The sequence below is a fragment of the Vipera berus genome, assembly GCF_964194415.1.
Source record: "Vipera berus genome assembly, chromosome: 1".
In the NCBI taxonomy this organism is placed as follows: domain Eukaryota; kingdom Metazoa; phylum Chordata; class Lepidosauria; order Squamata; family Viperidae; genus Vipera; species Vipera berus.
The window spans coordinates 16,397,741-16,409,516 of NC_138202.1; the positions used below are offsets into that span (position 1 = coordinate 16,397,741).

Below are 11,776 nucleotides of genomic sequence, written 5' to 3' on the forward strand. Positions count from 1 at the left end.
CCTCAGCCAGCCAGAATTCTGGAAGTTGGAAGTCCACACATCTTAAAAAGTTGCCAGGTTTGAAAAACACTGCTTTGAACACATGTACACAAAAATATGTGCTGAATAGTCCATGCGTTACAAAACCTGCCCAAATGCCAAAGGAAGAGACATCTGTAGAATGTCACGGAGGCACGCTTGGGCAGGAGAAATCTGTGAACAGAGGGAAAGCACTATAACACCAGAATAGCAATATTATTGGCACTTGTGGGGTTTTTTTTCCCCTTTTTGGGGAAAAAAATCAGTAAATGCCAAAATGAACACAAACGTGGCCTTGTATTGCCCCCTAGTGGCAATAGATATTTTTTATTATCGGATAAGTCCAGTTCTTATTTTGTATGCTTTTTCAAACATTGCTTTCATTGTTAATCTTGTTTCTGTTTTCCTCAGAAGCGACCCCAGCCCCTGGACTTTATTGACCCCCTCGCCAACAAAAAGCCAAGGATCTCTCACTGTGCCCAAAGGACTCAGCCCACTTTCAATGGCAAACTCAGCTCTGCCAATGGGAAAGAGACCTCTTTGCCCACAATGGGGGCGGCTGATTCAGTCAGCTCTAGCTCTCTTTTGCCCACTCTGGAGCTACCTAGGCCACATGACCCACTTGCTGATGTTAGCAATGATCTAAACCATAACGGCAAAGACTTTGAGATGGCAGAGCCGGCCGAAAGGCGGACAGCAAGCCGGTCAGCCGCAGCCCCTGCCCAGACGAGCAAGCACAATTGTGTTGCGCACTCGAAATCCAGGAAGAAGAAACATAAGGAACGAGAAAGGAAGGAGGAGCAGCAACAGGTCCACGAGAAGCCCAACTGTGAACTAAAGAAGGGTGGCTCCAAAATGATCCCCTCACAAGACAGTGCAGGTGAGGATGGGACCCAGGAAGGGAGCTGATGGATTTGGTGGTGTGTCAGATGCAGAGGCAACAAGAGACTTTGTAACACCTGGGACAGCTTCTGTGGCATCTGTCTACAGCTCTTTAAAGCAGCTGCATCTCCCTCTGTGATCAGGCAGCAGTTGTGCAATCCCAGGAAAAGACATGTTTAGTTTAAGGCAGGGTGTCCCAACAACATAGATATGCGATACCTGTGTATCTACAGTTTGATCCTTTGGGTGCAAACCTAAGCAAATATACAGTGGGGGGGGGAGACGATAGGAGTATTGACTCATAAAAATATAATTGCTGGGTGGCAGTGATCTTGGTTTGAATATAAATCATTCCTTGTTCAGTCCATGATGCCACAAATAAAAAGAACAAGGAACAGCTAGTGAGAAATATGCTTCTCTAGACATTGAAAAGCTGCTGCAAACCTGCAGAGATGAGACAGAGGTAGACAAATCAGTTGGCTGGCCAATTGGAAGGCAGTTTCTTTTGTGATCATTCCTGTGGACTCCACACAGAATAGGAATTTGTGGTTGTGTTATGTTAGTCCTCCTGCCTCGTAAGCTGCTTCATTTTGTTGGTCTTTGGCTTAAAAGTCCAGCACACAGAAGGCTGGTGGCTGTGCTGTTCTGAACATAATAAGCATTTTGACCCTCCAGAGTCATTCTCTGATGGCGTGGGAAGTGAGGAATTGCAATCCAGATTCTCTTTTACACCCTGCTAAGCAATTGCAGTAGCTTTGTTCCTTTTAATCTGAAGCAATCTAAAAGTTGCAAAATGGACAAACACTCAAGTTGAGTGGCTAGCGTTTTCAAACTGACTACCACAAAAAGTACAAGGAAGGGGAAGAGGCTTGAATCCTGATGTGGATGAAGATTCTCAGTCATCCAGGTAGAATTGTCTGGAAGTTGAACTGTGGTAACAGGACTTCTTTTCTTTTTTGAAACATTTTTTGCTTATCCAAGTAGCTTCTTCAGTTTGATTTAAGTTTGTTAAGGGAACCCATAAAAGTCCCCCAGGGTGATTTTATTTCTTACCTAATCTGAATAGGCTCATTAGGAGTGAGTAAGCAGAGAGTTGAAAATCCTGTTGAAAAATCTCATTTAACAACTTTACAATAGACCTCATATGGAATAGAAGAATTGTTTACTTTTTATTTTAAGCTCCGTTTTTCCCATACATGGATATCCATTGTTGTAGCATGGACTAATCTTGTTCAATTGGCCTTTTATATTCTAAACCAAATCACCTTCCAATTCCTAAAAGTGACCCATGTTTTTACGGACCAGCCTCACTTTGGATCCATAAGAGACAATTAGCGTTAGAAATACTGCTAACTACTAGTTTAATAATAATAATAAGTAAGTTGGAAGGGGGACCTTGGAGGCCATCTAGTCCAATCCCCTGCTCAGGCAGGAAACCCTATACCATTTCAGGCAAATGGCTGTCCAGTCTCCTCTTAAAAACTTCCAGTGTTGGAGCATTCACCGCCTCTGGAGGCAGGTTGTTCCACTGGTTAATTGTTCTAACTGTCAGGAAGTTTCTCCTTAGTTCTAGTTTTTATACTTAATTGTGATAATAGGAAGTTGCTTTATACTCGAGTGGCATATCTAGTTGAATCAGAGGCTTCATAACAGCTTCTGATTCTTCCATGGATAACAATTACTGCTTAACTACCAAATGTGATAAAACCTAGGATCTCCTGTGCTCCAGGAACGAATGGAATAAATGAAAAGCCGTGATATTTTAAACTATTGCAAACTACAGCCTGGAGTTGTGATCAGCCTTTCTGATCCTTATTTTTTTTTTTTTGCCCATATCTGAACCAAAAATGGAATTTAGAGTGAATGTTCACTCAGAGGTGTCCAACCTTGACAACTTTTAAGAGTTGTGGAGTTCAACTCCTAGAATTCTTGAGCCGGTTTAGCTAACTGGGGAATTCTGGGAAGTGAAATCCACATGTCTTAAAGTTGCCAAGGTTGGACATCTCCATTCAAGGCAGTACTGATACTAAACTTCCCCCTTTTTAATGAGCCATGAGTATCTGAATTATTTTTTCTGCACAACATCCCTGAATAATCCCGAATGGCATACAGAAGTAGCCCTATCCAGTCTAGCCGCCTACTTGCTAGCCATCCTGAGCTCTATTTTTTCAGATTCCCACTCTTGCATAAACAGATATTTCTTATTGATCCACAAACACTTTTATCCACATTTATTTACAACTGTTAACAATATTTTTTCAAGCGGTACTATTTTAGCTTATCCTAAAGAGAGTCCTTGATCTTTGTGAATTTCTGTCAGGTTTGCACACCACGTCATTAAATCTTGCGAAGCTGTTTTAAAGCTTTTGAGGGTGATTTTTAGAGCATTGATCTGAGAATGTCGACAGTCCCATGACTTTCTTTCTCCCTTTCTCCTCCTCCTAGGTTTAAACAGGACGTGCGACAGCTCCAGTGTTCCATCTTCTACATCAGAGAGGCCAGACTACTTGCTGTAAGTGTGGAAGGATCGGGGCTGTTGTACTGAACAGTAAGAGAGCAGCTGTTGCATCAGAACTTGTATGACCACTTGCATCTCATTAAAGCTGCAAAACTACTTTTCAGCATGCAGAGACCTGGAAAAAAAAAGAGCTGCTTTCATTATAAGCCATGAGCTGCTGTGCTTGAACAAATCCAGAAATATCTCTCCCAATGATTATTGAAGTAGAGAGAAGTAGTTTCTGGCTTAAAACCGTTCAGTTTAGCAACCATTTAAAGTTGCAATGCCACTGAAAAAAGTTACAACCGTTGCAGCATACCCACAGTCACATGTGGTCAAAATTCAGGTGCTTGGCAACAGGCATGTGTTTACAACTAGCAAGACCCGGGTCATGTAATCACCATTTGCGACTTTCACAGTCATCTTCCCACAAGCAGTGTTACTGAAGGAAGTCAGATGGGCTTAACAGCTGCAGAATTGACTTAACAACGATTTCCTTAACACTCGTGGCAAAAAAAGTTATAAAACTCACTTAACCATCTTGCTTAGCAGTGGACAATCTGGTCTCAATTTCAGTTGTAAGTTGAGGAGTTCTTGTATAGGTGATAAAATTCAGTTGAGGATTTCCCTTCATAAAGGAGCTAGCCCAATGTACCAGCAATAGATAGATGCATGTTTTATTGTTCATTGTTCATGGCTGGTTTTCCTTTTATTTATTTGTTTGTTTATAGCCCGCCTTTACTATTTTTACAAATAACTCACAAGTGGCGAACATATACAAGCACACCTTCCTCCTCCTATTTACACTACAATAACCTTGTGAGGTGGGTTGTGCTGAGAGAGAGTGACTGGCCCAAAATCACCCAGCTGGGTTACATGCCTAAGGCGGGACTTGAACTCACAGTCTCTTGCTTTCTAGCCTGGTGCCTTAACCACTAGACCAGGGATAGGCAACCTTGGCTCTTTAATGACTTGTGGACTTCAACTCCCAGAATTCCTGAGCCAACATGGCTGGCTGAGGAATTCTGGGAGTTGAAGTCCACGAGTCATAAAAGAGCCAAGGTGGCCTACCCCTGCACTAGACCAAACTCTCTCTCTTTGTCATTGAGCAACTCACCCCTCTGTACATTTTCCTTACATTCAGTTAAACTGTTCTGTTAATGGCCACCAGCATAGCAGCAGATATTACGAGCAGATGGTATTAGGTGAAGAATTGCTTACACTTCCCTTTGTTTGTCTTCAGCCGCCTGTTAATCATCTTGTTGGTTAATCCTGAAATATTACTCATCTGAATGCAGCTGCACCATCTGTTTGGCTAACAATAGCACAATATTGACTGTCAGGTTCTTACAACTTTCTAGTCATTAGAGTCATTCCTTATCACTTGCGACTTTATATTTCCACTGTTCTTCTGGGGCCTGATATCACACCAGCCTTCCTCACCATGAGGCTCTGGATGGGCTGCATTGCTCCCTAGGACCGAATAGTCGGGGAAAGCAGCAGGCTGGGGAAGGTCACGATCAGTAAAGGTCACCCATTAGTCTGGGTGTGGAAGGTTTAGGCCAGGGGTAGGCAACCGTGGCTCTTTTATGACTCATGGACTTCAACTCCCAGAATTCCTGAGCCAGCCATGCTGGCTCAGGAATTCTGGGAGTTGAAGTCCATGAGTCATAAAAGAGCCAAGGTTGCCTACCCCTGGTTTAGGCTTAGAAAAGTAGGTGAAATTTATTTATTTTATTTATTTTATTACATTTATATACCGCCCTTTCCCGAAGGACTCAGGGCGGTTTACAGGGTGATTAAAAAACCAAGATACAAAAGTTAAAAACAAGTTTAAAAAAAATTATATTTGTCCCTGCATAAATAAAACCCCAGTTAAAATTAAGATTAATTCTCAGCCTGGGCCAGAGAGCTCGAAGAGCCAGGTCTTCAGGTCCCGGCGGAATGAACGGAGGTCAGGGGCAGTCCTCAGCTCCACTGGCAGCTGGTTCCAAAGGGCAGGCGCCCCCACTGAGAAGGCCCTATCCCTGGGTGTCGTCCGCCGGCAATCTCTTACCGGTGGCACCCTGAGAAGACCCTCCCTGTGGGAGCACACTGGACGAAGGGAACTTGATGCCGGCAGCAGGTGTTCCCTCAGATATCCCGGACCCAAGCCATTTACTATCTACAGGTAGTCCTCGACCTTTATAACCATTCATTTAGGACAGTTCAAGGTGACAACCTACCTGGAAAAGGGAAGATACAAGCCAGTTCTAGCCACGTTTGTGGTTGTTTGCACCATCCTGCCGCCACGTGACTGCATTTTAATTTAATTTAATTTAATTATGGGACTTGCATGCCGCCCTATCTCCTGAAGGACTCAGGGCGGCTAACAACAATAAAACAACAATAAAAACAATGAATACAAATATTAAAAGAGATTAAATTTTACAAAGCCCCACTAAAAACCAATAAAAATTAAAATTAAAAACCCCGTCGTCAGTCCAGGTCGGCCAGTTAGAAAAGGTATGTCTTTAGGTCGCGACGAAAGGACCGGAGATCTGGGGCTGTCCGAAGTTCTCGGGGGAGCTGATTCCAAAGGGCAGGCGCCCCGACAGAGAAGGCCCTCCCCCTGGGGGTCGCCAGCCGACATTGTCTGGCCGACGGTACCCTGAAGAGACCCTCCCTGTGTGAGCGCACAGGGCGATGGGAAGTTGTTCCTGGCAGCAGACGGTCCTGTTTTGTGACATCAACTGGCACTCATTTCAGGTTTTTGATAAAAACTCTGCCCATCTTTGCTTTACGTTCACCACATTCACTTCACCACCACAAAAAAAGTCACAAGGCCCAGTTGTCACAGGACTGATCCAATTTACGACAGTCATGACTTAACAACCATAATGGGCAGGCTCTACTCTAGTCGTAACTTGAAAGGACTTCCTGTAATTGTTTCCTTTGGGGCTATTTCATTTTTGTTTTTCTTCATTCTTATCGCTGCTCCAGAAAATACGGCGCCATCTCTTCCTCGGAGCAACGTCAGAGCTACAAGAACGATTTCAACGCGGAGTACGGCGAGTATCGTGACCTCCACGCTCGTATTGAGCGGATAACCCGACGGTTCATGCAGCTGGATTCAGAACTAAAGCAGCTATCTCAGGGCTCGGAAGAATACAAGGTGGGGAGCTCAGAGGGTTGGCCAACGTCAGCAGCTGGCGCTTCTGGGCAGTTGAAGAAGATTGGAGAGGAAACCAAAGTATCTTGGCTGCAAGCTAAGGCAGCCTCTTCAATCCGCCGATGCCTTTGCAGAAAGAAATCTGCAGAAATGTTTTTAGAAATCATTGTAATACGTGGCATGTCATTCTTTTGCAGATTATCCACGATCAGATCTTGCAAGAATACCGAAAAATTAAAAAGGTGAGTCACTTGAGCTCCTTGGTTAAAATCAAATGCATTTTGAGATGAGAGAACCAGGGATGAAACATCCTAAATCCTAATTTTCTCACTTGAGAAAACCCTGGCTTGATTGGAAGCAGCTTGGCTGAAGGAAACGGATTAAACTGGCCTTCCTATGCTTGACTCCTTGCACAATCGCAGCTCCCTCAGTGCCAGGGCCGTCTCTGATTCCTGGATCTTGTTCTCTAGCTTATCTGGGGAGAGCACCGAGTTAGAGAAAAAAGCTTCAGTTAGACCGGCTGTAAGAAATGGAGCCTGGCAACAAGTTATCTGCCATAATGGCTAATTTTAAAATTTGAAAATCCTTTTTTTTTAAAAGCCATTTCTAAAAGACTGCAGGTGGGGTAGAATGAATGAAATGGGACCCCGAATTCTTGTGCCTGTTATTGGAATTCGACAGCATACAAAAGGTATATTGCAGCTATCCAATAAACTACTACTTTTAATATGATGGTTTAACTCGTAGTAAGCATTGCCTGTTGCTAGATGAAGTGTGTCAGATGGCAGAAACCAGCAAGAGGCAGCCCTTATTTTTCTTGCTATCAGATGACAGCATCTGCTCACTTTCCTTCCTTCCTTCTTTTTTGTTTCCTAGAACGCTTAACTCAAGTTGGACAGGCAATTATTTGCCTGGTATTTTTATCCTAACTGAAGGCACTACCTCTTTTTTTCTTTCCTATTTAATCCTGAAGGTAGTCCTTGATTTACCACTGGTCACTTAGCAATCATTTGAAGTTAAGACAGACTCGCCTTGGGGCTGCTTGTGACCCAACTAAAAGTACCAAAGGTCCCGGGGGGGAGGGGGGGGGAAGCGTGGTCATGTGGCTGAACTTTGGGCACATAGCAATAGGGTCACATTTGCGACCATTTGCAGCGTTCCAGAGTCATGTGATTCCATTGTATGATGGTTTCGTTGAATATTGGCACTTCTGGTTTTCTGCAAAACTACACCCGTGCCAAACCAATGGGTTTGCTTAACAACTGGGTTTGCTTAATGACCACCACAAAAAAGGGTCATAAAGTAGGGTTGTACACATGATCAGGCTACAATCATCATGACTTATGATCAGGGTGGGCGGACTCCATTACAGTCATAAGTTGAGAACCGTCTGAAACTCAAGGTGACAAACATACATGTTGTCTCCTCCTCCTATTTTCCCCACAACAATAAGCCAGTGGGGTAGGGTGGGCTGAGGAAGAAAGTGGCCCGCACCTGGCTTTCATGCCTAAGGCAGGACTAGAACTCTCAGTCTCCCGGTGATTGGCCCAAAGTCGCCCAGTCAGCTTTCACAACATAGGGCAGGACAAGAACTCACAAGTCTCCTGGTTTCTAATCCGGTGCCTTAACCGCTAGCGCAGACTCCCTTCCCTACCGTAACATAGTCAACCTTGTTCTCTTTCTTTTTTTTCTCCCCGGCAGACTAACCCAAATTACAGCCAGGAGAAGAACCGCTGTGAATATCTCCACAACAAACTGGCCCATATCAAAAAACTGATAGCTGAATACGACCAACAGCAGTTTCAGTCTTGGCACTGAGCCGGGGGCGGGGGGGGGGGCTGAGTGAGACACCCAGATGGACGTCAACCTGTGAACAAGTCCCACAGTGAGGGAGAAGTCAGTCTCCAGCTTCCTGGGCTCAATGACTCAAGGATTTAATCCCCGGGAGAAGTCCATCACTGTACTGTACACACCCAGGAACCAATGTGGCTTAATCTCAGCGTTTTAAACTCTTTGTCTCTTCCCAGATATTAAAAAAAGCAGTTAAAGAAAGGAAAGTTTGCGTATTCTTAGATGCCAACAAATGACCTTTCCTCCCCAAGAATTGACTGTTCTTATCCTCCCCACACACCTCCCAATAAGCAAAGGGTTGTCTGGGCTCTGTTGCAAATTCTACCAGCTGGGGGAGAGCTCACGGGTCCCGGGGTGGGAGGGAACAACTCCATATACAAACCTGTCTGTCCGCTGTCCATTAAATTCTTGCATAACTCACTGCTTTCTTGTTTGTATTTCTGCAATTTCCCCTTTCCTTCCTGGCTAGGATTTATAGTGAACCAATTGGGAGCCGGATGCTGCTTTTAATGTCCCTAGCATGGCTGGCCATTGTCAGAGAAGTTTCTTCAACTTTCCTGCCTTCTCTATGCAGCAGCTTAGTTTTATGAATTGCCGACTGCCCAGACAGAATCTGTTATCTATCTGGACATTAATTTTAAAGAGGGGAATCTTAAGAATGAAGCTTGTTTCTGTGATCAAGATGAACGAGTCCCGTTTCACTGTGAATGATCCTCAGATCTTTCTGTGGTCTCGGTGGGACCCTTTAACCCCCCCCCCCAATAATAGTAAATAGCAGGGGGGGGAAGGGAGGCGTGGTAAAATGTAGGGTCTGAGCTCCCCCCCCTTTTTTTAGCTGAACTCCAAAGGGAACGGCACAAAATCAATGCTCATATTAGAGAGGGATGCTTTTCTGAAGAATATATCCAATTGCTTTTTGTTTTTCTGCTTTGCTCGTTTGCCAGCCCAAAAAAAACACGAGCTGCCAGCCAGAGGATTAAAAAGCACAATTCTGCATCTGCCTCCTCCCCTCCCCCCCCATTTCTAATTTTGTCATTGTGACCTTCCTCTTCTACATCCGTTGGAATTTGAAAGGTATGCTTGGAAATATTTTGTGAAATGGGCTGTTCTGACCATCCTGGTAGTTTGAATTTTGAATCCAGAACATATTTCAGTTCAGGTTTTAGACAGATGTTTTGAGCTTGTGGCAGGATTATTTCCCAGCATGGATGAAGCAACATATTTCTTATTCAAAATGTTTTTATCGCCCCCCCCCCCCGATAGAAATGGTGTCCTGCCTGAGGCCGCCACTTTTTCTCCTGATCTTTTTCTTCGAGTTAAAATCGCCCAGGATTTTTTTTTTTAAAAAGTCTCTCTGCAGTTTTTCACTCTTGACCATTCTTGCCGTACGGCAGGGCAGAGATGGGAGGGTTATTTGCCAAACACTTAAGATAAGGCTGGCTGAGGATAAGATTGGGAGCACTCCATCTTCTGCTTGTTTGTAAACAGATTTCTCGTGCTGTCCACTCTGGAGGAGATGATTTTAAAAGCGGAGAAGCTAAACACAGTAACAGAGCAGATGGGAGTGGATGAACCCGGTTCTAGGCATTTAACTCAGGCATTCAAATTAATTTTCTTCTGCTGCAGTTCTTGTATTAGATTGAAATGCAAACATTTTAGCTTCTGTGGACTTTCCCAAATGCCAGTTGGAGTCTGGCCCCAAACTGAAGTCAAATACTCCTGTTATAGGAGTGTTAAGACTTCACACCCCGCTCTTAAATTTTTGTAGTTGTGAAAAAGATGTGACTTACAAGGGAGAGGGGGGGATATTTTCAGCAGGCAATTTGTGTGTTGTCATGAGGTGCCATTTCCTGTGAAACAATGCTGATCAGTTTATGAGGCATTGGCAAGGCGGGAGGCAAACTGTAGTATTTGCATCCTATACAGGACTCAGACTTCAATCTTGTGTGCTCCAGTCCTCCTCTTTCTTTATCCCATTTTAATCGGCACTTCCAACTTCTGACAATCCTAAATCCAAGCCTTACCATTGTAGGACTGGGCTATCACTGAGAAAGCATCATAGCAACGTTACAAGGGAATCCAGTTTATGACAAAAAAATAGTAATTGGGTCTGTTTCTTAATTTCCTTGAAAGCTCTTAATGGAGGTTGGTGGCACAGCGCAAAACACATCAAATCTAAATTCCCTTAAATAAGGAACAGTGCGAAATGGAAGGGCTGTAAGTTGACTGTTCTGTCTTTAATCTTTTTTTGGGGGGGAAATCTTGCAGAGTTGGGAGGGGGGAACAAATATTTTTGGAGGGAAATTATTAAGAGGGATCTCGGTTCTTTATATGATAATCTGCTCAATATAATATTTTTGCAAATCAGAGTTGGATACAAAGATGTATTGTGTACATTACACAAGTGTGTGTATATAAATATAATAAAATATATATTCTGGAACTTTCTAGAATTTGGAACAGATATTTAATGACTATCCAAAAGAGGGAAAGTACTGTGAGGTTCTGCTTTGCTGCTTCATTCTGAGACTGTTTAAACGAGCATAGTTTTGTTTTTTGATTTTAAAGGTATGTCATCTGCTTTATTGCCATCTTAGCAGTTTATAAAGCTCCAGGCAAATATTTCTGCAGGGGTAGGTGGATCTTTGTAAAACACCTCCCCTCAAAAGCCTATTTGAATATGATTTAATTTATTCATAACGTGTTTTTGTAATACTTGTACAATGACAAATAAAAAGATACTTTGAGCCATTAAGCTGTTTACAAAAGAATTAAAAGAAAAACAGTTTTTTCACGCTGCCAAAATTATACTGTTTAAAATAGCATTTCGGCCTTCTTTTTCTCTTCTGAAAAAATGGTGAGGACGGATTCATACACACAGAGGGAAAAATAAAACACAAAGCTGAACACTGACTTTTATTATTTTTTGCAGCACATAATAAAATCATAGTGTTGGAAATGCATACAGGCTTTTTTGACATCTGTGTCTCGGTGTCCCAGGCACTGTGACCTTTTAAAGTGCTGAACTCTTACATGAATTTTGAGAGAATCTCTGGCTTTGGGATTTCTGTGATCTGAGGGGGTCCTAGAAGTGAACATGCTGAATAGAATCTATCCCACTTTCCATTAAAGAGTTCCAAGTAGGGTACATGGAACAATCTGCCTGTTAGAAAGATTGGACCAACGAGAGAATGACTGACAGATTCAACCAGCAGTCTTGTCAGAAATGGAATTCTTCACTCATTAGAAAAACATGAGGTAATGGAAACTTAACAGATAGTCCTCTACCTACAACCATTCTTTTTTTTTTCCAACTTCAAAGTTACAACAGCACTGAAAAATGTTATGTCCTTAACCTAATGACCGTCACATCACCC

At 43.2% G+C, this 11,776-nt stretch overlaps 1 protein-coding gene across 1 annotated transcript in view; it reads left to right on the forward strand.

Moving 5' to 3' along the window:
- Positions 1-11,154, forward strand: part of ELL (elongation factor for RNA polymerase II) — a 56,332-nt gene extending 45,178 nt beyond the window's left edge. The window contains exons 8-12 of the mRNA XM_081314412.1: positions 430-898; positions 3,346-3,412; positions 6,380-6,551; positions 6,746-6,790; positions 8,250-11,154. Of these exons, the coding sequence (XP_081170538.1) occupies positions 430-898; positions 3,346-3,412; positions 6,380-6,551; positions 6,746-6,790; positions 8,250-8,366 (870 nt within the window). The 3' untranslated portion in view covers positions 8,367-11,154. The remainder of the gene's footprint in view (positions 1-429; positions 899-3,345; positions 3,413-6,379; positions 6,552-6,745; positions 6,791-8,249) is intronic.
- Positions 11,155-11,776: the final 622 nt, after the last annotated feature.